General features: G+C 35.1%; 3 protein-coding genes across 12 annotated transcripts in view; 2 read left to right on the top strand and 1 right to left on the bottom strand.

The window, feature by feature from the left end:
- Positions 1-27: 27 nt before the first annotated feature.
- Positions 28-11,851, top strand: Gdh (glutamate dehydrogenase, mitochondrial). 3 transcript variants are annotated; one of them, XM_066293757.1, is made up of 10 exons: positions 29-410; positions 3,404-3,692; positions 6,306-6,506; positions 7,382-7,558; positions 7,683-7,897; positions 8,016-8,174; positions 8,335-8,539; positions 8,634-8,779; positions 11,258-11,389; positions 11,500-11,851. In XM_066293757.1, exons 1-9 carry the CDS (start codon positions 273-275, stop codon positions 11,372-11,374), a joined length of 1,647 nt encoding a protein of 548 aa, XP_066149854.1. In that variant the 5' UTR covers positions 29-272; the 3' UTR covers positions 11,375-11,389; positions 11,500-11,851. The 3 variants fall into 3 exon arrangements, with proteins under 3 accessions (XP_066149855.1, XP_066149854.1, XP_066149853.1); XM_066293758.1 differs by lacking the exons at positions 11,258-11,389; positions 11,500-11,851 and adding an exon at positions 9,649-10,594 and having other exon boundaries at positions 28-410; XM_066293756.1 differs by lacking the exon at positions 11,258-11,389 and having other exon boundaries at positions 31-410.
- Positions 11,852-11,976: 125 nt separating this feature from the next.
- Positions 11,977-19,640, bottom strand: LOC136345434 (trichohyalin-like). Of its 5 annotated transcripts, none has more exons than XM_066293751.1 (8): positions 19,439-19,640; positions 18,394-18,534; positions 16,682-18,127; positions 15,826-16,132; positions 15,429-15,638; positions 15,174-15,366; positions 14,874-15,008; positions 11,977-13,928 (listed from the first exon to the last, which is right to left on the bottom strand). In XM_066293751.1, exons 2-8 carry the CDS (start codon positions 18,509-18,511, stop codon positions 13,434-13,436), a joined length of 2,904 nt encoding a protein of 967 aa, XP_066149848.1. In that variant the 5' UTR covers positions 18,512-18,534; positions 19,439-19,640; the 3' UTR covers positions 11,977-13,433. The 5 variants fall into 5 exon arrangements, with proteins under 5 accessions (XP_066149848.1, XP_066149850.1, XP_066149849.1 ...); XM_066293753.1 differs by having other exon boundaries at positions 14,880-15,008; XM_066293752.1 differs by lacking the exon at positions 19,439-19,640 and adding an exon at positions 19,200-19,322.
- A 4,555-nt stretch (positions 19,641-24,195) lies between these two features.
- The window catches only part of Chsy (Chondroitin sulfate synthase), a 28,810-nt gene continuing 25,192 nt past the window's right edge, over positions 24,196-27,813 (top strand). Inside the window, exons 1-2 of one of the 4 annotated variants that reach the window (XM_066293775.1) lie at positions 24,196-24,293; positions 26,574-26,899. In XM_066293775.1, coding sequence (XP_066149872.1) covers positions 26,707-26,899 — 193 coding nt within the window. In that variant the 5' untranslated portion in view covers positions 24,196-24,293; positions 26,574-26,706. Of the gene's footprint in view, positions 24,369-25,469; positions 25,645-26,573; positions 26,900-27,813 lie in introns of those variants that run through there. The other 3 variants (XM_066293774.1, XM_066293773.1, XM_066293776.1) reach the window with 3 other exon arrangements.

Genomic DNA, 27,813 nt, shown 5'->3' with positions numbered 1-27,813 from the left:
TTTCGTACAACATCGGCTCCGAAATAACAACTACTGTGACGGTACATTTCGATTTTCATATCCTTCTCGGCCTGGTTCGAGGACGGTGTACGGTGCCTCCGCAATAGAAACGTCCTCTCGCGTTCAGTCTCATTTCGGTGATAAGAAAGGTGTTTTCTCATTAACTGAATCAAAAAAGTCAAAGACACTGTGGTACGTTTCGTCGGCATTTACTAAAAACTCAAATACCTGAGTTGCGTAATTTACAATCGTTTCCTAAACGTAAATTCATCATGTTTAACTTGGTATCCAAGGCGGCTGCAGGAGCCTTGAAGGCAGACTCCGGAGCCCTGTTGAAAACGCTTCCTGCTGTAATCAATGTGCAGCCAGGCAGGACTTACGCCGAACATGTTATACCTGAAAGGCTTAAGGTAGGTGTCTTGCCTTAGGACCAAATAGTTCCTAAGACAAATTCTGCCAAGTTTAACTGGGACACGGACTCTCAATAACTTGAAAACGGGAGCTGAGTGTTGCTTGCTCATGGTTGGTTGGACCAGGTTCATGGAAAAAGTGCTTCTGGTAGAGCACCACCTTGTCTGTACTAAGCTTTGAGCCCAGACAAAATTATGAATTTTTGTTAACTTTAACTGGGACGTCCATGAAGTTCTCCAAGACATGGAAATAGGGCTTGCGGGCTTGTTTGCTGTTGGTTGGTTGAGCCAGTTTCTTGGAAAATGTGCTCCCGACAGAGTTACCGGTTTGTTGATAATAAGCTTTGAGTCTGGTTGCACACCAGAGGTGCATGACCCACAAGATATGCAACATGAGATTTTCAATAATGCTTCATGTCAGTACAGTTAGTCGTTCACACGCCTCAAAAAACGAATGTAGGCCAATGTAATAGGATCAAACACCAAATTAATAAATTTATAATATACAATACATTTATACACTATAATAGATATATAGGGAGATCGAGAATTATGGAATAAAACTTCTAGGAATTATTCAGTGCAACAATAGAAAACCTTTGAATATAAGAGCCCACGGACGAAAATATTTCCCTAAGGCACTACGGCCTTATGATGTTTTAACGTTATGTGCAAAAATCTGTCTCATCGAGTTTTAGTACGTTTCATTTTAATTAGTTTGTACAAAATAACACCACAAGTAATTGTCCAAAATGTCGCCCTTGAACTTGAATGATCTTGTTTAAACAAGGTATGTACATGGTTTTTGCAGGCTTAGCTAAAAATTTGGTAATCATTTTAAACGACTAAAAAATGCCGTAGCAATTTATGTAATCAAATATTGCTTTATTTTCATTAGAGTTTCATAACCCAAACACTTAACATGTCTCCACAGAAAGAAATCTATAAGTGTCAGATCGGGTGACTTAGGAAGTCACGGTACTAGACCTTCCATGCCGATCTAATGTTGTCCGATTTGAGAACTTAAATACTGAATATGAGATACAAATAAATGTGTTTTGAATAATTACTGTGGTGTTATTTTCTACAAATAAATTTACATAAAACGAAATAAATTCGATAAAATAATTTGGGAAATAACTATTTTAAAGCATTATAAGCCTGTAACGTTTTACGGAGGCATTTAGGGACATGGGTTTTTATGTTTAAATGCTGTCTTTTGTTGCACTGAATAGTCCATAGAAGTTTGAACCACCCTGTATAAACTATAGTAGATATGTATATTATAATAGATTATTAAACTAAAATGTTTTATTAATTACTAATGACTTATTATAAAAACTGGGAATTTTGAACAGTTAGGGAAAAAGTTATTTGTTTCACCAGGCAGAAAAGTAATAAATTTATTACCGCGCCAGTATTCAGGGCCAAATCGAAGACGAGGTCATGACACAGACCAAGGCCACAGATTTACATTTTTTATTAAGTAAATTACGTATTTTTTTCTCCTTTTTCATTGTATTTTTGTGTATTTTTTACATGTATTTGATCGGATGAATGATCGTCCCAATCTTCTAATAGTACCAATGAGGGAGAGGTCCTAGTGCGTGCTTCCAATTTGAGCTGCTGAAAGGGAGCTAGTTGAACTGTTGCAAAAAAAATCCTACTCATGTAAATGATCATGATTATGGCACCAATTTGTGGGCTCTTGCATCTTCTAACTTTTGAAATAGTTTTTCCATTGGCTTTTACATTTTTAGTATGTAAATGTCACATCTTAGTAGCTCTTAATGATAAATAAGTATTTGGATTTTACCTCGTTGGCTAATTCTCCTGAAAGCTTATTTCCGGAAAGACTTCCCATTTCTCGTGACATTTCACGGATTATAATATTCGGTGACCCAGTTCATCAGTAGCGGAGGTATGGGCGTTAACAACCAAAGATTCAACAAAAAAAAAAACACCCATACAAAAAAGAGAAAAATAAGCGTTTGCATTCTATGGACTATCCTCTTATAGACGAAAAATTGAGATACTTTTTATGTTTTTTCTCCTGAATTTAATTCTCAGCCATTTGCATTCAAAGAAAAAAAGCGAATACGTGTACTGAATATCTAAATCCGGAAGTAGATACGGCTCATTCGACATTTATTTTCGCCTCAGATGTAATTCTAATGTCCTCAAGGTATTTGATTGGATTGTGGTTGCTATTAGTATATGATTGATAGTGAGTCAAGGTTACCTAGATTTGTGGCTTACATCTCCAAAGAATCGTTAGACTAACTTTCTTTCGAAGCAAAAGAAATTACGACATGGAGACATTACGTACTCGAATGGTATGCTATTGATAAGGAGGGCGTCAAGTGTCTTACGCGAGGCACGTTTTAATATTTCAAGAAACACGTGGAAATATCAAAGAGGATTAAAGTAGATTTTCTGTTGGCAATAACTGTGTTTATTGCCAAAATATGCACGTTCAATTTTTCCAAGTGAAACCGTGAAATGTCTCACAAATTGCTACTGCGCTAAAAATAAATATAAACCACTCCAGGTCGTTGGACCTGTGGATGGATTGGCAGAATCCATAATACAGAATATTAAAAAAATACATTTGGGTTTCAGACATCTCTCTTTGAATTGCTCCTCATAAAAGTGTTCAGAATAAATTATTCGTCCGAATACGCACTACTTTCAAAAAGAAGGTTCTTATGTTTTAAGTGGCCCAAATAGGCCTCAAATTCACAGCATTAACATAATTTTTGCTCCTCGCAAAACTTTCTAAAGTTTAATGCCTATTCTCACGTTTAGTATACAATAGGCGGCAATCAGACTACAGTGAAACGATTTGGATGACTCCGCTTCTCATCCAGATTTGTTGCCAAGACGAAAATAGCACTAGAATTTCATTATACAATAGCGGGTCGAATATGAATTTAAATGTATCCAAATTATTTTCAATTTTCAGGATTTTGTATTATCTCATTTGTCCCCAGGATATGCCCGACAACCCGAACCCCAGATTCTTTGACATGGTGGAGTATTTTTTCCACAAGGCTTGCGTCCTGGTTGAGGACAAACTGGTCGAGGATTTGGCCAAAGTCAAAGGATCGAAGCTGACTCTGGAGCAGAGAAAAGCGAAAGTTCGGGGTATCCTTACGCACATGGAGCACTGCGATCACATAATTGAAGTGGCTTTTCCCATTAAGCGGGATAACGGAGAATATGAGGTTGTCAAGGGTTACAGGGCGCAGCATAGTACTCATAGGTTGCCCTGCAAAGGAGGTAAGTGCCAGTTCTGTTATCAACGTGGAATTTCGATTTTTCTGACAAGTAGACTTCAATTCTTCTTAACATCAAGGACACTAATGGTGTTATTAGTAGATTTCACATCAGGGGCGTAGATGGTACTCTTTCAGATAAATTAGATAGGGAATTTTTTGTGAATCTTTAAGCAAGAAGAAATTCTGAAATGTGCACGAAGTACGCCAATGAACTTTTCTTTGCTGACTCTCAAATTTTTCCAGAAATTTCATGATGGCTCTAAGCATTCTCATTCAACAAGCATAAGTAGAAATTAAGGGTGTAGATAGTATTGTTCCAGAATTTTTTTTTAATAGACTTTTAATGGATCGTTTGGCAAAGGATTTGATAATTGAAGGTCTGCGCCAATGAAATCGTCTTCTGTTTTCCAGAAAAGCCATGGAAAAGTTTTTGATAATTTGCTAGCACCCGTGTCAAAGACAAGTACAAATCAAAGGCGTGTAAGAAACTTTGAAAGTGTCGACCTATGCCAGTGAATTCTCTATGACGAATTTTCACAGTCTTCCTGTAAATTGGAGAAATTCCAAGCTCTCTAATCAAGGATACGTGCAAATCACTGATCCAAATTTTTAATGTTAATATAAAGGCTTTTATCGAGGATTACAGGCATGATCCAACAAAATGAATGATATATTTTTCTGATTTCAGTAATTAAATTTAATAATAGTTCCTTTAGGTGTAACCAAGCACTGATAACATGTAGGCACGGAGTAATAATTAACATTTAAAACGATTCAATTGGTTCGAATTCGAGGCGTGTTTTCATGCTTTGAATTACGCAAGGTGTTTGTTCATGTGTATGCGTTATGATGTTGGATTTTCCATCTATTTTTATTCGGCGAAGTGTCACCGAGTTGCTATGGCGAATGACTTAGGGAAGAGGAAATCAGATGATTTTTTAACGCTTTTCTTAACAGGTTAATCGCTGATGGTAGTTAGATAAGATTATTACGAAATTTATTGCACGTTTCATGAAGTTCTCTGATACAGTGTAAAGTAATTATTTGAGTTATTAACATGCCACGATAATCATTTACAACGCGAAATAAATTTTCGCTTAAAATTTCATAAGTCTTTATGGTTCCATTTTACTACGGTATTATCAACACTATTAAGACTTTCGTGAATGAATAACGATAGTCTCGGTTATAGTACATCTAATTCTCAAGACATTCCCATTTCTTTGTTCGGATTGAAAAATTTATTTGACCGAAATCAGTGGCGCACTGGCAATTTCCTCGATATTTGCTAAATTCCATGCTAGCCTTCGAGAGCCATGACATATTTGAGGGGGATAAGAAAAGGGCGCCAAATGAATTAAGGCCACCCTCTTTCCCCTCTTTTGCAATTTGCAAAATTTTTCCCGTTTTGAGAGACAATGTATGTCGATGAATTTTACACAGAAATTGATTTTAAAGTCTATGAAATGGCGAAGGGAGAGTTTTCTTTAGACTTAAATTCTCAAATTTATATTTACTTATTTATTTGAAACCTCTGTCTAAATTTCTCTCACATGTTTCCATTCTTCGTTTTAAAAGCGAAAGGATAAATAAAACAAAGGGATTGGCCAAGGGACGCAACCGTTCTTTAAATTTTCGATTTCTACCAGTATTAGTGTTGGAATGAGGCATTTTTACTATGCGCTACATTTCATTGCCCACTGGAATTTTACGAGCTTCTTGCCTTTTAACGTCGAGCTTTTAAAAACGAACTTTCCCTTTTTTAGTCGTACCGGTTCGAATTTTGCAATAAAAAATCCATTAAGCATGTACCATCGCGTATTATTACTATATTGAACGAGAAATAAAGCACTGATGTTCCACCCAACATCGAGAGCTTTAAACAGCCCTTCAGCACAGTTGGACTCATATGGTATAGAAGTTTATATAATGAGGAAACAACGTTGAGCTACAGAAGTTTTAATTATGCAGGCAAAATGTGAATTGTTTTAACCTTGAACTACGTATGAGATGTAAATTTAACTGTAACAGTCCTCTAATTAAATAAGATGCTTCGTTGTATGAAATGTATGATAATTGAAAAAAATATCATTGAAGTAGTATTAGTACATATTAGCCTTGTTAGACCGTTTCTGACGTTATCACTATCGTCATTAGTTAGTGGTATCTAAAATGGTACATTGTTGACTGTGTCATTGCCACTGTTGATAAAATTCTGGGCTTCAGTTTTAAATAAAATATACAGAAAAGCTAAAAAAATATGTTAGCAGTGTTTTTATAAATTTTAAATTTAACCCTCTGCACATTTTTACATTTTTGGATTTAAAGGCATATTAAAATATCATATGGTTGCATTTAAAATAAAAAAGTTGAATCGTGGTACATATTTTCAAGTTACTCTGCACGTTTAAAATTATGTCCAGCTCTGCCTCTATCTCATAATTTTTGCTGTTACCCCATTATCCTATCTCTACGAGATAAGACAAGGAATTTTTCGAGAGAACAATAATTCTGCCTCTAACTGTCAATTAATATACATTTTTGTCATAAACGTGACGCATATTTTACTGTAGTTCGTTATAGGCGTATTTTAAGCTACCAGCATTCATTACAGGCATGCGTTTTTCACCCGATGTCAACAAAGACGAAGTGAAAGCTTTGGCCGCCCTCATGACTTTCAAATGTGCCTGTGTGGACGTACCGTTTGGGGGCGGTAAAGCCGGCATCAAAATCGATCCCAAAAAGTACTCCGAACACGAGCTGGAGAAGATCACTAGGAGATTCACCTTGGAACTGGTTAAAAAAGGTTTCATTGGTAAGAATTTCACCTCTTTTGATAAATTATTGGAGGATAAATGTCATTGTCACCATACGAAACTGTCAAAATTTTACATTAGCAATGTCTTAGGTCATTGTGAGTTTAATAAATTATAAAATAATATTAACAACGACATTGATTCTAGCTTTCATATAGAGTTAAAGAGTTTTGCAGCATACTGGGTTACGTATGACATATGTCATTGCCGCTATATCAAAATGTCACTCAGTTTTAAATGAAATTTGATTACGCCCCTGTTTTCATGAATGTTGTTTTATTAGTATTAAATTGAGTAAATTTTCCTGAACGGATTCAAATGATTCGTGATTATTCATCAGTAAATGAAATATCTAGATCAATTTCGACTTATCAATTTGAACTTTTATGACCTAATATTTGTCGAACAATACATTTCAGTCACGTGCCTATTTTTAATAAATAAAACGAGAACGTTTACGCTCATGGTGTTTGCCCCGTTTTTCGTGCTGGTGCTGTTGCTATTGTGAAATTTAATATTTATGCATTACGTATGTGGATACGATTCATCAGAAGATTTAGAATTTCTTAAGTTAATTAGGCAAAACATGATATTTTAAGAATTTTCGGTTACTTAAATAGGGGCGGGATTTTCAAAAGTATTCTATCAGTTTAATTCAGTCGGGTTTCCACGGCAACGACGTATAAACCTGGGAAAGTCGATATATGTATTTGGCTAAGGATAGCTATAATTACAAAGGCTCAGCTTCGGGACTACGTAAATTAAGTTGGCTTCCATACAGATAAGTCAAGGACCCACGTGTCTTCCGGCTTATTTTAGATATTGTTCTCTCTAATTTTTACGGTTTTATAAGTTAACATTTTTTAAACATCAGGACCCAGCATCGATGTCCCAGCTCCTGATATGGGCACTGGCGAAAGAGAGATGTCCTGGCTGGCGGACACATATTCAAAAACAATCGGTTACCGAGACATTAACAGTCACGCTTGCGTCACTGGAAAACCCATAAATCAAGGAGGCATTCACGGGAGAGTTTCGGCGACTGGCAGAGGTACGTAACCGGTTGTTTTACAAAAACAACAGATTTCAACCCCAAGGAAATTCCCATATATGTATATGTCCAAGTTTGCGACTATCATCATTTTCATTTTCACTAAATTATTGAGTTGATTTAGGTGTGTTTCACGGAATTGAGAACTTCATCAACGAAGAGTCGTATATGAAACAGTGTGGTTTGACCACTGGTTGGAAGGGCAAAACGTTCATCGTCCAAGGGTTCGGTAATGTCGGTTTGCACACTATGAGATACCTGGACAGAGCAGGAGCAAAATGCATAGGAGTTATCGAATACGACGGATCCATATTTAATTCTAATGGAATCAGTCCGAAAGTAAGTTGTCCGTGAATATTCAAATTTATATTTAAGCAGCGGTGTAGTTGAGAAAATTCAATAAAAAAGCTTAAACGTTATATTACGACGTATTAAATTTTACCTTCTACTCTTGAAGGATTTAGAAGAATGGAGAGTGAACAATGGAACTATTAATGGATTCCCCGGAGCTGATAAATTCGAGGGTGATCTTCTATATCATCCCGTGGATATTCTTGTTCCTGCTGCCACTGAGAAAGTGATCCACAAAGGAAACGCTCATCAAATCAAAGCTAAGGCACGTTTTTATCAAACAGTTTTATTCTTGTCGAATGTAACTGTCATTGTCAATGTTTAAGTTTTATTGACAGAAGTGATATGTAGCATTTATACAGCTCCTAAACATTCTACTCTAGACATACGTTAGAACAGGTTTTGACAGTCATTTGTTTCTGTAGTTAATAGCGGAAGCCGCGAACGGGCCAATCACGCCGGCCGCCGATAAAATTCTCATCAAAAACAACGTTTTAGTCATTCCAGACTTGTATGTGAACGCCGGCGGTGTGACCGTGTCCTATTTCGAATGGTTGAAGAATATCAATCACGTATCATACGGACGATTGACTTTCAAGTACGAAAAGGATTCCAACCATCATTTATTCCGTAAGTGATGAAGCGAAGGGATTGATGTGTAAAAAATTTCCTTAATACGTTCTTAGACAGTGAATTTAGGTTGAGATGTATTTTCTTTGTTTAGAGTCTGTTCAAGAATCTTTAGAAAGGAAATTCGGCGATAAAATCCCCATCACCCCATCCCAGGCTTTCACGAAAAGAATAGCGGGTGCGTCAGAGAAGGACATTGTCCATTCCGGTCTTAATTTTACCATGGAGAGATCCGCAAAGGTAAGTTTGTTTCCTATTAACTGCCAATTATTTGTTGATTAATTTCGCAGTAAATTTTTGAGTGATGTTTTGTTTTCTTGCATTTTTACATTTATTTTTATGTGTATTCAAGGAGACGCAACGTCGATGGTTTTATTGGATTCATCAGATTTTATAATTCTGTATTGATGAATAAGTCTTGTTCTTACATTCAACTCAAGAGCCCCTAAAAACTTTAAAAATTGTACAATCTCAGTTAGACTGGTATCGATTGGCTTTGAAGTGAAATACGGGGCTCATTCACTAGTTGGTTCCGACATGTTTAAATTTTTCTTTGAAGGACAATAAATACTTCTACCACTTTTTTGAAACACACATAAAAATCTAAGAACTATCGGTCGGTTGATACTTAAATGGACAAGCGAACGTGATTCTCGCGTTGTTGCGTTTAAGCTCTGTTCCCACGTATCGCCAGCCAGCTCTACACTCTAAAATCATAATTGTTCAATGGTCAAGGTGGAGATCTGGACTTTTAATTCTAGTTGCTGTAAATGTCTTAGAATATTTGTGGATCGTTGTAAAACCATCGAGTTTGAGATTCTCTATATGTACAAGGTAGCCTCTATAAAGGAAAACTTTCAACCTACAAGTATCTCATCATAATTAATGGGCTCCCCTGTTCAAGCCGCACGTAGTGCCAAATCAAGTTAACCTCTTTGTTTAGTTTTAGTAGTTATTTTGAGGCGTTTGTACGTGCTTTGCAACAGTTAACCTATTTTCTGCAGAAAGTCGGAATCAAAAAGCTCATTGGTCGTAAACTAGAGCCGAAGTTCACTTCGGTTTTCATCTGTTCAGGCTCAAAATTGGCACAAAGTAACATTTTATTTCAGGCCATGCAGGCGACCGCCCAGATCTATGGGCTCGGACTGGACCTTAGGTCTGCTGCATATATCAATTCGGTGCAAAAAATATTCCATACGACCAGCACCGCGGGTTTTGCCTATTAAACTTCGAGCTCCCCCTCCAAAAATACGTACTTATTGGAACCATAAGTTGCCTTATTCCATTTTGTAACATGAACAACTTATCAAAATTTTCAAATGTCAGATGTAATTCAACGTTGCCAATGCTGCCCAGGTCCATTAAAGAAGTCGAGTTCCAAAACTTTTCACCTGATCTCCATATTTCAATATACATTTCATTCCTTTGTCATTGAATTTGCGAAAAATCAAAAACGACATTCCTCTTGCAAGTGATTCAGGTACTTAGTATTAAGCAGATAAACTAGTATTCTTTTACAACATGTTAAATAGGATTAATTGCTTTTTAGGAAATTGTTTAAACTGTTATATTTGCGCATTTATGTTGAAGAAACGTCTTATCCACGATAGGGTCCGTTTATTAGTGTATTCGTTGTTGAATTATTCATAGAACGAGCCATTTCTGAAGTTTTTCGGTTTGACACGACAATGACAGTTACAAATGTCGAAGACTGTTATACTAAGAAAAAATTGAAGACCTGTCAAAAGTTCAATTTAATATGACCGCTGGGAGCAGGGTCACTGTCAGTAACATTGAATTGGAGCACCCATATTGAATTGTTGTTTTGAAGGGTTCAAATGCCTTCCAAAAAACTCAAGTGCCAAACAAGTGTAGGGCTTCGCTGCATACTTTAAAGCCGCCCTGTACAGTACTCACACCGGATCTTCAGAAATGCGCTTATTATTTTCGAAATTCTCATTCGTTATTGTTATATTACCTTGAAATATAGACGTGGCATATCATTTACACCTTTAAAGCTATTATATTATGACAATAAATGATAATTGTTTGAAATTATTGGAGTTTTAATTGACTGATAAAACGTACACATTGGAGGGTTTTATTTTTAAATTATAAATAAATGGAAAATAGGTTAATTTGAGCAGTGTTAATTTTTTTAAATTTAACTTTGGTTTGCCTTTTATGTTGTGTTGCATTATTGTGAATACTAACATCATGAAACTACACGCTGAGGGTTGGTTTTTAGTGTGTACCGTCCCAAATTGATTTGAAATCTATGGAAGAGCTATAGAGCCGTTAAAAGTCTCTCTTGGCACGTGAAGTCAGTGGCTTATAGAACTGAAGTCAACAATTCTGTGAACTCATTAAAACTATTCAGATGTCGACAGTTTAAATTTAATGAAAATTGTGTTTAAATTGTCGCTATATTTCTTCGATCTACTGACCAACCTTTTAACCTATTGCGCCTATAGGACTTTTCCCATGAGTAGCACATTCGTCAACACTGTGTTAACAGATTTTTATGGCTGTATTCAGCAAAGCTAACAGTTGGGCAGCTATTCGAAAGACCGCAACAAAAATAACTTCAGGTTGCTAGTTACTAATGAAAGGTATTTAAAGGGTAACGTGTCATTTAGGACAAATCCCAATACTATGAAATCTGTTGAATGCGGTCATTATTATATTGTTTGCTCATATGGTGTGCTTATTCTGCAGGCAATTATGGACACCGCTTCAGCGTATGGAATGGGCATAGATCTGCGATCTGCTGCTTACATTAATTCCGTTCAAAAAATATTCACCACCACCACGACAGCTGGCCTTACTTTTTAGTCGCTTTAGCAACGGGTATAGCTATCTATGTGCTTTTTAGTTCTGTCTTGTAGTTTTTACTTTGCGTGTGGTTATGAAATAGCGAAACCTGATCCTGACTTGAGTTTTCTAAATAAACATTGCAGGCAATCATGAAGTCAGCGCAGCAATACAACTTGGGCATAGATCTACGATCAGCGGCGTACATCAACTCTGTCGAGAAAATATTCATTACCACCACAACAGCAGGGCTAACGTTTTAAGTCCGTTATCTTTGGAACATCACAAGTTAAAAATCTTATAATAAGATTGAACGAATTACTTTTAAATTAATTTGCCCTTTAAGATTTTCACTAATATTAACATAGTTCGTGTTAAGTACTTAAAATATTATCTCAAAGAATTACTCTGATAACATTTACTAAACTTTTAGGTTTCCATGTGAGACGTACGTTCAAGAGTTTTAAAATTATTGTAATATATCATTGATTATTTAAATATTTGATGTTTTATTTTGACAAATGAAGGACATACAGCATTATATGTGAAGTTACGTTAACTTGCGTGTTTAATGACATTTCCAGCAACAGTAATCATTGATAAACTTAAGGAAACTACCAAGATATTTTTAATAATTTATTATAATTTATCGATTAATTTTCAAAATGGGAAATAACAGTAACAATAGCATAATATGGTACAATAAGGAAACCCAACTTTCCCTTGAGAAATAACGATTAAGGATGGGCTATAACATGCATATGGAAAACCTTAGAAAAATATAAGAAGCGTTGATTAAAAAATAAAAGTGTAAAATTGACTCTAAATTGTAACAGTACCACTATCACTGTAACAAACTTCAGCCACCACGTTTCTATGCAAATTGATTTATTTTAATTCTAAAAACACTGGAAAAGAAATATAAGCAATGTGAAGAATTAAACGTCGAAATGACTTACGTTTTGTAAATTCAAGAAAAATTTAATTCAAACTACGTAGAGAAGAGAGCGAACTGGAGATAGAGACAGTCAATGTAAATGACATGACAGGTCGTATTGCAGATTTAACTGTGATTTTATGTATATGCTTTAAGACGTGGTATTACCATCAATTAGTGTTTTAACATCATTTGAAGGTGTTTTCAAAATTCCCGAATACGAATCCTGAATCATAAGTGAGACAATTGGAAGGAACATTCGTTGAAGATGATGACTTCAATAAACGTCAATTCGGGTGATTACTTCATTTCCTGGGGTTGGAGTATTTCTTACTGCTTTTTTTAGATTAATGGACCGCAAATAAGGATCGCGGGAGGTGACTTCAAAATAATTTGTGTTTTACATGATAAAGACCGTTAATCAAGCTTTTATTTGAATGTTGTTTAATGCTGTGAATAATTCGCCTTCGCACTAAGAGATATGTACGCTCCCTGAAAGTGACGTAAAAATAATTTGCGGAGTATTTCTCACTGCAGTTCATCGAAAAAGAATTGAGAGGGCACATTTTTCTGTTCGAAAACTACAAGTTCAATCACCGATAACATATTTCATGGGAAACGCGAGAGTCAGGTCTGAATTTCTTGCAGTTGCGTAGTTCCACCACTACAATCTCTGTCGTTGACGGTTAATATTCCACACACGATTCACAGAAAAATCACTTGGTTAAATGCCCAAAGACTCTAAAATTTTAATTGCAAAATTTATTAAAGACCGTTGCGTCTCCAGCTCCATTTCTCAGAAACTCACATCAGCTGATTTGAGTAACAGGTATGTTAAAAATGATGAATATTGTCTTTATGGAAAAACAATTGAAAGTGACTTAATTTGAGGTCAGTAAGGCAAGTAAGTGGTAAGTAAGATTAGGAATTTTCTTGAATGGAGTGACAGGTGCGCCATAACCGATACGGACTTCGTTCCCCGAAAACAAAATATCTAAAAATGAGTAGGAACTATATCGAACGAGTTATCTCCAAATACAACAATTTTCTTTTTCAGTTAAGACAAAAGTCTCTTTATGTACATTTTTTCTATTTTTGAACTGTAATACTGTGCCGCAAGTAATAGGCAACGACAAGGAACCACTATTGGCTATCATCCTCCTTAAACTTTCCTCGACACACGTAGACGTCAACATTTCGCAATAAATTTATGAACATGGTAATGATTTTTTCGTTAATGCAATCATCGAAGTAGTCCTTTTCGTCTACCCACTGAAAGGCCACATATTCAAATTTCTTATCTTTGAATCCCTTGTTCAGCTTGTTGATTTTGTCAATACATTTGCCTAAACTAAGAAAACTCAACGGGTCCTGCGAGGTGTCTCTCACTATGCACCCGCACACTCCGAGATTTAATAGTTTATCTTCGTGATAGACAATTTCACCCAGAAGTTTCGGTTCATATTTTTGAAATGCGGGCAGGAAGTGCGTTTGTTTCGCCATTTCCAACATGATTTCATCCGGATTGCCTTTCGCAAGCGCCAAGTAAATTAAAAGCGTGTAGGAGTCGATTTTTGTTATCGGATATTCTTCAATCACCAACTTGCACTTTGATTTTCTCTCCTCCACTTGTTCGCTCTAGAAGGAAAAGAGCCGAGTTAGAGAATGATGTTTGCTCTAGATTGCATTAAATGGAGAATTTTTATATTTCAATAAGGTTGTATAATAAATTATGAAACGTCATAGATACATAAAAATACGTAACAGGACTATGATTAGATAAAACAAGTTTGACGATATAACTTTTAGAGAATAAGCACTGACCATGTGATATAACTTGTTACGTCATTGAGGAAACTCGCCCTAATTCCAATCAACCTTGAAAAATTTTAAGTCGCAGTCAACTGTCATTATTGTCAAGGTCACTACTATTGTTAATGTCAAAATTGATACTAAAATGTTATCGTCAAATGTTTGTTTGTCCCATTGAAAGTGTGTCACGTGATGGCCAATGCTTAACACTTTGTATAAATTTGGTTAAAAAGATTTATAATAAAATTTGACTACATATTTACAGTACATTATTTCTTTAATTAAATTTATTTATTTTTGCTTGCTCTAGGAACTTCCGAAGATTTGGTCTGCAGATATTTCTTACTCTTTCCGTAATTCTGAAAAAGGCAATTTCTTATTTATAAATAGTTTCCAAGTAGCATTTTACGTTCTACCATATTGCAATTTTTTATTAACCATGTTATTTGTAATTTAAGAGAGAGAAACGGAATTGCGGACTGTCAAAATCTTACCATAGAGTATAAAGAGAGGCATCACTGTATGATACTCTGCTATAACTCAAGAAAAAGAATTGTCAATATATTGAGAAATATTTAAATGAGATATCACTGGACTCTGCCTGCCATTAAAACAAACCACATATCACCTATCTGCGTTATTTAAACAAAACATAATGCTAAGATCCATTTGGAAAAATTTGATAATATACAGACGACAAATATATTTAAACTAACTAGTTAAAGACGTAACAAAAATCTAAACTAATCAATATCGTCTAATTTGGCTTACCCTTACCTGTTGCAAACTGCACACACGAATCTCAATGTCCATATCTTTGAACAGACACTCCAGCATTGATTTTACTTTATCCCATTCTAATCTGTCTAATCCACAGCCGAGTCGAGGAACTGCAACTTTCTTCACCTGCAACGAATAAAAAATCATCAAACTTTCACAGTTGCTTTTAAGTATTCGTTGTTTTGATGTAATTCTTTCTTTAAGGAAACCAGTATCGTTCCAGTAAAATCAAAACATTAATAATAGATAATCTTGGTTTAAACTCTGCTTTACAAAAAACAGAGTACTTACATCATTTTCCCTGAAGTGCTGTCTCATCTTCCATAGTGACTTCCACAAAGACAAATAGGTGGGTTTTGCGGTAGACTCTCTCTTAGTGATCAGGTAGTATACGTAACGATTGGCCTTGTCGTCATGTAAAATGGCCAAGCCGCCCTGTTTCGCCTTTTGATCCAATAACTCAGGAAGGCTCTTGAAGTCACGCCTTACAAAAGAAGAAAACGCATTAAATTTATTATTATTTAATACAACAGTTGGGGGAATTACTTGAAGGCAACCGCAATCCCGCTGCCCATGCGAAGGTCTTCAGCTACGCAGTGGGCAAGGGAAAAATCCTTTGGTTGGTCGAACAAGTCTCCAACAATTTCGTTCACAACTTTGAACTCTTTAATGTTTTCCCAGTCTTTCCCCCATTGATCAAATTCCTTTCCTACCACATCGACGTCTCGGTTGCGATCACAATAAGCAGACAGTTGACTAAAAAATTTTCGTATTTACGATTTTTTTAACTAAAAATCAATCAAAGGGAAAAATATAAAAAAGGCCGGAAACGGAAAATAATTTGTGAAATGACAACTTCAATAAACATGACAGTAACATTGATATGTTTAGCTATGATCCACTAAGATTAAGTATGACAAGTTTCAAGACGTGCATAACTTACCCAGGGTTACTAAGGTGCTGTTTTTCCCGCTCCATTCTCGGATCCACAAATTTCCGGGTTTCCCATACGTTGTTCTTTTTAAAATCTTCCTCTTCTGGTTTTGCCTCAGGTTTTCTCTGACAGGATTTAACCGTTCCTTCTGCAACAATTTTTCCGCGATTTGATGATTCTTCACTTTTGTTATCGCTTGTTCGTTTGGCATGTACTATTACATCCTTAGTTTCACGCTTCTTATCGTGATCCCTTGCCAACTGGTACTTATTTGTCGCTCTCCTGAGGTTTATATCCCTCCTGTTGTCGCTATATTCTGTCGTATAACAATATTATTGAGAGACATGGTACTATGTAGCGGCATTTGTCTCAAATTTCACAATTTTTGACCGCAAATTATATAAATATATTTATATTTTGTATGTTTTAGGCTTTTATTCTGTTGAAATATGTTTTTTTTGTAGGTGGTTTTTGTTAAGATTGACAAATGTCAAATTCACGCAGTTGCACAAGTTTGGTAACATTGAATTTATCCCTGAATAACCGTAATTTTATGACTGCCTTTTTATCATAATATTTAGTAACATATTAGACAGGTGTAAACAATTTTCACTAACCACACTGGATATTGGTAAACCTACTAGAATTCACTATTGGTCAATCATAATCAGAACCAAAAGCGAAAGGAAAAATTTTGTTAAATTTTGATTAGTTGCTGAGATATAACTAGTTGGTTCGGATCTTTTACATGAAAGTCCACTCCAATCCACACCTAGACCCGTCATTAGTTTTAATTGTTTTTCTCAAACTAACGCTAATAAAAAGTTAAAAACAAAGTAAAAAAACAGATTGTTTTGTTCCTTACCTTCATCTTCTTTTGTAAATTTTCTTGAGACTTCGATAGAATTAAGGCTCATTAACGTCTTTTCTGGAGCAGTAGGAAGGCTGGAATTATCTAATTTGTTGCCATCTTTCTCTCCTGGTTTTAGCTGTTTCTCTCGACGAACTCTTTCAGGTTTTTGCTGCCGCTCAGTTATTTCGACTTTTTCTAAATGTTGGTCCATCACAATAGGCTTCTCTTCCTCATCTCTATTCACATTCTCCTTGGGGGGGCTTGCAAGGCGTGGTTGCCCTGTCAGAGGGGAGCTTTTATCTCGCTTTCTCCACTTTAACATACGACTTTCGGATACTTTCGAATCTTGCCTGGAGGTTTCACTATCCCTTTCCTTCCACCCCTTGCTTTCTTCCCCTTGTTTCCTCTTCTCTATTCCATTGCGATTAAAATTAAATGTGTCTGTTTTTCTAGTTCTAAGTACATGATCAGCACCTCCAGCACTATTCACACCCCTAACTGAGTCTTTTTTTCTCAATCTGCGTTGGGTCTGAGGGCTTCCTGAAACTCTTCTCCGGGTCCTAGGAGACTTACTGCGATTTTCCTTGATATTAGCTTCCTCTGGTACTTGGCTGATGTTTTCTGTATGATTGATGATTGGGACTTTGTCTTCATTTCTGGAATTTGCATCTACATCATGAAAATCTTGACTTTCCTGGTGAGTATCGCTATTCCTCCTCCAGTTAACTTCTCCAGTCAGTATCTTGCTGCTTTCCGTCTTTTCGTCATTGCCAGGTGATCTTTGATGTCTGAAATTACCTCCTAATAGTTCCCGTGAGTCTGGTTGCTGGTAACTATCTTTCCTAAAGAATTTCTTTTGAGAGCGTTCCGTTTTATGTTCTTGTTGGTGCCAATTTCCTCCTCCTCCTCTATAGTGCCCACCGCCTCTGCCCCTACTGTTGTCACTACTATGGTAGGTCCCTCGAGTCGAAGTCTTTTTTTCCCATTTAGTACCATCATCAAATTTCTCCTTGCGGGGAAAATCATTATCTCCAAACCGTACATCGTCTCTTCTACGATTAAACTTCTCTGAAGGTCTGCGGTTGTAGTCTGAATTTGAGTATCTTTCCCCACATCTTCTAGGAAAACTACGCGGCGGATAAATGTTTCGACGAAAACCTTTCTCATAATTTTGGCTCTGATCTTCATGAGAATAAGTTCCAGAATCTTGAGAATTTACGAAAATTTCTTCAGAAGGGTGTTCTGAGTAATCTGACGAATGGATAGCTTCTTTAATTATTGAACCGGCTTCAATAAAATTACAGTCTACTTGATTGATGGGCATATGGGCAGAAACCTCATTAAGCTGGTTAAAAGAGGATGGGAACTCTGTTTGGATAGGTTGGCCCAAATGATAATTGATGTTACAGGCTTGAATGGGGGTACTTTGATATTCAGGAGGGGATGATGTTGAAGGCACTAGAAATAAACAATAAAATTGAAATGAAAGTTATTGGATAAGTTCAACAGAATCAACAGTTACACAACTGTTGCATCAAAAAGATTTTACTCTTATTTCTTTCCAATCAAATTCTAATGGTTGCGTGAATAAACTGAAAACAGTAAGTAATAGAAGATATGCTTAAAAATGATATGTTACATCAAATTTAATTTGTGAGCTATTAATTTTTTTATGTTTTTATTTTACACTTATTTTTGCAATATCCAGTGAATAATGTACATACCTGAGTTTAAGTTCCCTGTTGGCACAAATGCAGGTGCATTCGGATTTAATTTTGAAAAAGGTTTGGGGTTCACAGGTAATCCATTGACATTAATCCAAGTGGTCTGCATTGCGGCCATTATATTGAATATATGCGAATCCCCTGAAAAACATTAGAAACTCTCGAAAAAAATACTCAAAACCCCTTGAAAATGTTAGAAACTTATCAAGCTTATCAGGAACCCTTGAAGAGCATTAGAAACTCTTGAAATATGGAATTAATCCTCAAAAATACCAGAAACCTCTGAAAATAGCACATGCTCTTAAAAATATCTATTTATTTTTCATTTATCAGTTCATGTAGAGAAGTTTCAAGTTTTTAACTTGCATCAGTTACATTGATTTTGAGTAAACCTTATGTAGGAAGGAAGATGCTTATTGAAATCTATTAATGGACAATCCTTTAGTTTCTAAATTCTTTCTGGTTTCTGAGTTGCGTCATCTTTTTTATATATTAAGCCTGGAAGACATATTTTAAATAAATCTTCACATTAAGGCTCAGCCTTGGTACTGGGCCTTAATGCGAAGTTAGACGTGGACAGTGTAGATATTTTTGGCAGTCTGGAATCTATTCCATTTCTATACCACTTCTCACTTATGCATGATACACTTCAATTAAGCTGAACTGATAAGAGTTGTTTTCTACAACTTTTTACAATATTAAATAGTCACATTCTTTTAGGTGACAATGGTTACAAGAATTCAAGACCAAACCTTACAATGCATTATATTACACTTTTGTATAGTTCAAGGTTTATTTCTGCGAACCTTTGCCAAAATCTGCGTTACTCCAAAGCCCCAATACTTCCAAAATGAAGTTATTTTAATTTACAAGCTTTAATTCATACAAGGTTATGAAATAGTGATTGAAAAATGATAATAAATCTGCAGACCGTAACAAAGACTAGTTGGAAATGAAATAACGCACACCAACGTTATAGTTTCGAAGCGATAAGGGGTTTAGATAAAAAAAAACAGATACATAACAACTGGGAATGGATACTGACCACCTTTCCAACAAAAGAGTAATTACAAGGGGCTTCTCACTTTGGCAGTTTTTAATGTATCGAATGTGCTTTTTTAAAGGGATAAATTTAAGCTGTTATAGATAATTTTGCCCCATAGAGTAAAAATTCCCACTTATTTCGGAACATTTACCACAATCACAAACATGTAACTCAACTTGATTGATTTGAGGTTATGGCATGTGGCATGTGAAATTTGATTTGAATTTTGACAGAACTCAATGTGTTTTCTATTGTAATGTGTTCAAATTTGGTGTACTAAGTGCTGCTAAAGAGTCAGATGAGCTTGTTAGTCTAAACTTCAAAAATTGTCAAGAATGTAGACAAGGTTGCTTGACTGTTTTACGGTACTTTTTAATTTGCTCTACAGTTTACTTGGACATATTAATACGGGCTTATAAATTAATGCCTGTCACTGTAAAACCAGGCACAGACTGGAATAGAGGAGTCGCTACAATTGTGAAATGTTTAAAAATACCGCATTCTTCATTTTAACCGTGAATTAACTGCCAAAGGAGAAGTATCAACATAACTAATCGCCTAAGCATACTTTCCTTATTACGATCAAAGAGCGCCTCAATTTTAACCTAAAAATAATTTGAAATATTGCAATATTTACTACTCGAAGTAAATATTATGGTTAAATATTAATAAAATATACAGCGAACGCATTTGGTATTGTTAGGTTTCGATAAAAACCTAAATGCGTAGGCTTTGGTCAGAGTGCCAATCGAAGGCATATTAGTCTTCGCCACATTTTCAAGAAACACTATTTGTTCTGACCTAGGACACGAAAAATTTTTCTAAATTAGAAAACAATAGGAATAAAATGATGTACGATGTTTGTCCATTAGGTATTGCTACAGTAGTTATTCGTCGAGTTTGGGTATTGTGGACAGGTGTTGTAGAGCAGTACTCTTGAAAAAAAAGCACACTTGAATTATCGTGACTGTGATGCCAACAATCGGCTTTGGCATGTTCTACTTGGGAAATTATTTTTCATGGGGCTCTATTTCTTCATGTAAATGTTGAAATTTACTTCTTATTAGCTTGCAGTGAGAACTAAGTTTTTGGCCTTCAACTCGTCGATTAATTCGTCTAAAAGATTATTTTCACACACTCACAATCTTTTGAGAATTTTCGCGGTTTAAGTTTTTGCGGTCAAGATTCTTTTCACTGTTATTTTATAGTTGTTTCCAGTTCTCCATACCCCTGTTTTGGCTGTCTGAGAGACAGCTAAGGTGAAAATCAGCCAAACACTTGAAATACTGCATTAAATTTGCGACGTCTTTCCTACAGTATATACTCTCGTTTTTTGAGGGTACACAACGTCGCCAACAGTAGCCACGTTATTTTTTTGTATTCCTGGTTGCATAATCAAAAGAAAGAAATCGGAATATTTTTTGAAGACATTTTGGCAACAGCATATTTTTCAATGATTCAATGATTTTGCTTAATTATCTGCCCTTTTTGTCTTGCATTTTTGTCATTGATTATGCTGAATTAGAATGCAAAATTCCTCAAATTATAGTCGTGTAAATATACTCATACTCGCATTAAATCATGTTAGAAGATTCGGCATAAAAATATTTCCAACTTTAACCAAAAAGCGTGACCATTCCTCTGTACTGTTGAGTATCTCAGAAACCGTTTTTTCGAATCCCATGAAATTTAAAAATGGCCAGAATATTAAGTTTTTTAACGCAATATCTAAACCTTTATTGATATTCGAACTCTCCCAAAATCTCTCTTTACGTTTAGAACAAACTTCGCTGAAGTTAACTAACTGATGAAGACAATAGTGGTCATGAGAGGTATTTTTAATGATACTGTCTTAAAATAAGGCGCTAAAGTGCAATTTCCGTCCCTGAACTGACCGTCGCTTGTGACCTTCAGTCTTTAATTCCACGTTTCAGTTGATATTGCAGAATCATTACCCCTTTTTTAGGTATAAATTATTACTCATTTCACTGAAATGGAAATTTTCTGCCAGCGGCACTAAATTCGTCAATTTGCTTGGTACAAAGAGCCCACATACCATAAGTCCAGTGGTGTGCGGCCCCCTTTAACCTAGAAATAACGACTATAGTATATCTACATAGTAATTTAAATGGTCATTCAAATGAGGTACTTAATTCATCCCTTTAAGATTTAGAATTATTAAGAATGTATGGGTGCTTTCATATGGTACCTACAACTTTAAGGGAGTGTAGGAATGAAAATAGGTGTCTTCTTAGTCGCGCCACTTTCTACCTCTTGTCCGATAGAATTAATTATCTTCCGCGATAAATCTACCTGCTTCAGCCTGATAAAAAGGGAGATTGTATCTTTGTAACTGGCCACAATTCATTCCAATGAAAAAGAAATTTATCTAAAACTTTGGAACACCGTGTAGGTAGATGGATCTTTCTCCCTTCAGACTTTGCTCCTTATTATATAAAGCAAATGTTTCGGTTAAAATATCTCAAAAACGGCAAAAATTGTTAATTAACAGATTATTACCAAGCCAACCGTTTTAAAACTAAATTGTCTGCATGCTTCAATAAAGGAACAATGGACTTTATTATATTCCAAGTGGACACTTAGTTCGAAGCTTCTGGCCAGTCTGCGGTCGTAAGTGGGGGTCTAGCCGAAATTTTACTTAAGGAGTATGCATACCTACTACGGTTTCGTCAAGGACGTTGATCATAAGTAATTCAAGGAATTAAAGCAAGGCTGATTTTGGAGATGAGCTTTACGAAACCTTCCAATTTTAACTAGGTTGTGGCTGATGAAAGCGCCCTCGGGATATATATATATATATATATATATATATATATATATATATATATAGTATATATGTATGTATATATTCGGGAGTCACTTGCTTGCACTCGCGCACTATTCGTTAACGCAAATTTTCTAAAAAATTAAGTTTGGTTTTAGACTTTAAATTTCAAATGTTCCCCAAAAAAAGTCCAGTGGTGACAAATCAGGAGATCTTGCGAACCATTTAATATTACTTCCTCTTCCAATCCATCTGCCTTCGCAAAAAGCAGACCGATAATACCAAGTTTTTGAAAGATCCAGTTGAATTTTAAAATACAATTATTAATACCCTTTTTTACGCATTTTATTTATCGACACATTAATATCAAGAAAGTCCCATACCGAAGGAAATTTAATTACTTTTAAAAGGTGGCAGCCACCCCTTCGTGGAGGTTGGAGCAGAGGAGATGCAAATATGTAAAAAATATGTGTCAATGAAAACTACAGTTTACGCGCCCGCGCATATTTTCATTTATTTATTTACAAAAAAAAACCTGAGTGAAAGCTTTTTTATGCATATATATATGTTATGTATATCTATGCATTATATATATATATATATATATATATATATATATATATATATATATATATAATGCCTATATATATGTATATATATAGGCGCATATAAAATCCTCATTTCATTCCATCATTCAACATTTTTGATTTTTTGAAAAGTGAAGAAACGAACAGAGAATTTTTCAACGAATGGCAGGCTACCAAAAAACGGATATTACATGGATATATAATAATAAAGGGTGATAAATGGGAGATAAACGGTACTTTACCACAGATGGCGAATTATAAACGAATCATTAATCAGCAAAATAATCATTATCAAATTCGTAAATAGTAGAGGAATCTATTCCATACTTGAGATTTGTCGTAACAACTTTTTTATGTAAGCTTTTTAATCTTATTTTTCTCTATTATATAATTAATCTAGTGGCGACACCTACTAATAACGAAGTATTTCTAAATTTTCTTTTTTTCTTAAAAATTATTTTAAGAAGTCGCCCTAATTTTCCTAAATTAGGCTCTGCTACGCTATTGTGTCTTCATCGATTAAATTCAAAATTTTGCTTCTACAATATAATTTTGAGGCATTTGTGCTGATCGAACCTAATTAGCGTAAAACGTCTATGAGACTAGATAGAATTTTTTAAAAAAACCTTTTTTGCTTCTTTTTTGAAGTGCGCTTTCAACACCCCTCACATGTAATAGTACTTGCCACTATTTTGTTCAATAAAACAGACATTTTTACTACTTATACACAATAATGAGAGTTTAATTAATAAGCAATTCAGTGCTGCAGAGGGTCTATTTAAGAAATTAGAACTTTTTTCAAAAGGTCCCTTTTTGGAAGAACATTTAAACATGGTAACTCTTATATTCGATTGCGGTTTCACTACACCGGTGTTTTCTTCACTAATAATGCTACGAATTTTATTGTTTAGAAAAAAGATGATATTGTTTGTCCCTCAGTATAAAGCTCATTAGCGTCGAAGATCTATTTGAGAAATAATTTTTTTTTTCTCACTGACCTTCATACACCACTGTTGATTCATCAACTAAGATGTAAATTTTACAAAACATCTGATTTGTTTTTATTGTCGGGGAGATTATTCAGTTTAAAATTCATTGGCGTAGAAAGCCTATTTATGAAAAAGAGTATTTAAATCTTCGTTTCTTGAGAATTATTTACGCATTATGTCATAGTCTTGGTTCTGCTACGTCACTATTTCCTTATTAAATCAGTTGAAAATTTTACTTTTTATACCCGGCACTGAAGGGTTATATGATCTTGAATTATTTCCCTTTATGAACGTGGGAACGATTAGTTGCTGCTGATAAAACTTGATCTAATATCCAGTACTCTGGCCTGAAAATCGATATAGTACCTCATGTTAATCGAGTCTATCTCATTATGAATCGTCGACCAAGTTTCACCATCACCAGGGTTCAGTACGAGTCTGACTGCCGGTTGACCGACTTACGGCAGGTCGTACCGCGCCGGTACTTTTGCGTGGTATGTTTCGGTCAAAGGCCGGCGATCCGGATCTGGTTTTAGTGTGTGTTTCGATTGATTCTCGTTCATATTGGGGTGGGTTGGATGGCAGAGATTTCAATGCGTAATTTGCAGCTGGGAAAAACTCATTCGATCTATTATAAAAAATTGTAAATTCACCTGTAATCGTCGGGCGATTAATTATTACTGTTGCAAAATATTTACGGACGAAACAGGGATATAATAAAACACTTCAAGTGGGTTCGAAGTTGTCGTTAACGACATTTTCGAGAAATTCGATACCTACAGCAACTTTTGCAAATTTGCGCTGACAAAAGGAACAACAAAGTTTCTGTTATAGACCTTGCGCTTTAACCGTAATACCTATGTAAATCTCTAGTGAGTTTTTATATTCATAGATTGTGCAATTTCCTTAAATATTGAAAAGTATTAAAAAAAAGTCTGAATTATTCTTTAAAATTCCTCATGGATTAATTTCCACTAAAAATATGCTAAAAATGTCCGCAGAACTGTGCCATCTACACCCATGCCTTGTACTTTTCATTTTTTGCAGAGTTTAGAATTGTTATTTAGAGTACCACTAAAAAACACGTGGAACTTAAATTCCTGAACAACGATATCTTCTGAACTTCTATATATCAGGATAATTCTTGCAAAAATGTAACTTCTACGCAGCTGATATCTAATTTACTCTGCATAAATAGGCAAATAAAAAATGTCAACAGGCGCCATGGACAAATTCATTGTTATAAATAATGATTTTCGGTGCTTCTACGCCATTGTTTAATTTAGAGAGCCATGAGTAATCTTCTAGAGGTTTTTTCATTTTCCCAATCCATTACTACAGAAATCAGAGAGGTTTTCTTAAATCCCCCAATTTTGAAAAATTGATTGTTTGCCGAAATTAAATTTGCTACGCCTCTGACGGTGGTAGTCTGAAAAATCTTCTATAGGTCTTATAATTTGTCATTCAACTACTCCAAAAATCAGAGGCGTCCTGGGACATATTCAAACCTGTGGCAAGAACAATATTTTAATGGTTTAATACACCCAAAAATTTCGAAGAAGTTGATTAAATCTTGGTAAATATACCCGAACTAACTTCAACTATGAGAGTTCCATGAAAAATATCTTAGTAATATTTGTAAAATCGTACACTTTTAATTTTGACATGATTGATAAAAGAGGGAGATTACGAATTCAATGGTTTTTAGGAAGATTTATCAGCAAAACATTTTATTTTACGTTTTGCCTGCTTACGCTTAATGTTCTTCGCGTTTGTCCATAAGAAACGTCTTTTACAATATTTCTAAAATCGTTCCACGTGAGCTTAACTTGACACCTGATAAGTGTAAGAAAATGTGGATTTTCTGGAGTTTTCTGGAGGCGTCCAGACATTCATTAGGGTGCTTCTTTTTGTAGTTAATATGCAGGGTGTACATGAAATAGGTGGACATATTTTAAGGACACATTTTAAATTTGAAAATTTGAAGAAAAATTTGTGTAAACATAAATCCACAAGAACCTCCCAAGAGAGCTACGGCCCTTCGAGGTCCGTCCCCAAGAAGTGCGTAATGGCGTGCGGACCGAAGAGGGAGCTGCATTTACTTAACATTTTTCTGTATTCTTTAACTTTTATGACAATTGGTATCGGAACATGGTTTCTTGTGTAAAATTACATAGAAAAGATACTCCTGATAAATTATCGTAGGACGAACTTAACAGAGATGCCTTTTTAAAGCAACATCGCAAGACGGCTAGCTGAAATTGGGTAATGAATTTTTTAAAATTTCAATTTGATTTTTTGAGCTTTGTTATCGTTTTATATGTATCTTCTATCAAAAATATAAATTTTATTTTGCTTGACAATTTCAATGCCCCAGTTTAGCTCGTCACTTTGCAACGTTTTCTTAAAAGAACGTATCTTTTAAAAGGTTTATCTTACCAAAATTTATAAAAATTACTTTTTCTATGTAATTTTGGATAACAAATCAAATTCTGGTCTCAGATTGTCATAAAAGTTAAAGGGTACAAAAAAATGTTAAGTAAATATACCCCCTCCCAAGGGGGGGTTCGCTCGCCTCACCACATTTTTTTGGGGACCACCTTCGAAAGACCGTAGCTTTTTAAGGAGATTTTTGCGGTTCCATGTTTATACCAACTTTTCTTCATTTTTTCCAATGGAAAATCAGTCTTTAAAATATGTTCCCCCATTTCATTTACACCTTGTATTTTCAATGACGATGAATACATGATCAAATGAATTTTATTCCATTACAGGCGTATTTCTACTACAACTAATGAGAATTAATGTCGAAGTGGACAGCAACTAATGATACTTTTTTTCCGCAAATTTCAATTTTATGATAATTAAGGACTGTGGAAGTTCGGGCAATTATGATCAAGTGTCAATATGAAACTAGTAAAACCCAAAAAAGTGTTAAAAATAATCTTGGGCGTGATAATTGGTGTGATTTGTTCGCAGTTGTTCGCGAATTCCGCGAGTTTTTGTGCGCCCCATATATTGGTCAAACAGGAGAAACTGGAAGATGACGAGGTTCCCGTAGGAGAGCCTGGATTGAAAAGCAAAAATTTGTTATTTGTGGGTGAGTTATAGATTTATTAAAAGTTTTTTCAGTCAAAATTCCTTCGTAAAATTGTTAAAAAGTTCTTTAAATTACTTGGGAAAGTTCTGTTCGACTAAAGCCAGCCGGCGGCCTGTCTGCATCAACTGCGCTTGCAAGAGACTTATACAGATACATATAAAACATCTCCCGATCATCAAACCAGTTTTTGTAGGGTAAATCGTAAATTTATCCATTCTCTTTCGATTCTCTGAGAACTTAACAATTTTTATGTGGATTTTCGGTGTTCTATAGGGTTAAAATATATTCCATCCTTGGGTTGTCTCGCATTAGGAAGGCATTGCATGGGTTGTCTGCTTTATTTTTATAATAATAGGGACGGTAGCCTAATGAACTTATGCCCCCTAAGTAACCTTTAGCACTGTATTTGATGGGAAATAATGATGTGTCCCTCCTTAAACTAATATTTTCATACTGGACACCAGGACCTCCATTTCTGTCATCAAGTCTGCGATATCGTGATGAATTTGTTGAGATTTGTCGGGTATTTTTTTCTTTCAGGCCGTGAAAAATTGAAAATTTTTCAAACACGTTTCAAAAATTATGACTTCTTTTATTTTTTTCGAATTTTAATGACTACACTCCACTGATTTTTGGTGAATTAGCTTAATAATTAACACTTGAAGGATGTGACGCACAAAACAAATTAGTATTCATTTGAGTTTCAACGCATTAATGAAGCATATGGCCTTAAAGTGGTATATTTCAAAGAATAAAGTTCATATAAAAATTTGTAACTATTAAATTAAAGAATTTAGATGACTAATTTTTAGCCAATGTAGGGACTCGTCCTTTTGATCTTGGAAATTTGGATCTAAATTTCTCAGTTTATCGTTGGTTCAGGTCAGTTGTCACGAGAAGTCAACCTGCACGCC

Source organism: Euwallacea fornicatus, chromosome 19 (assembly GCF_040115645.1).
Source record: "Euwallacea fornicatus isolate EFF26 chromosome 19, ASM4011564v1, whole genome shotgun sequence".
NCBI lineage: Eukaryota > Metazoa > Arthropoda > Insecta > Coleoptera > Curculionidae > Euwallacea > Euwallacea fornicatus.
This window is presented reverse-complemented; position numbering and strand designations above follow the sequence as displayed.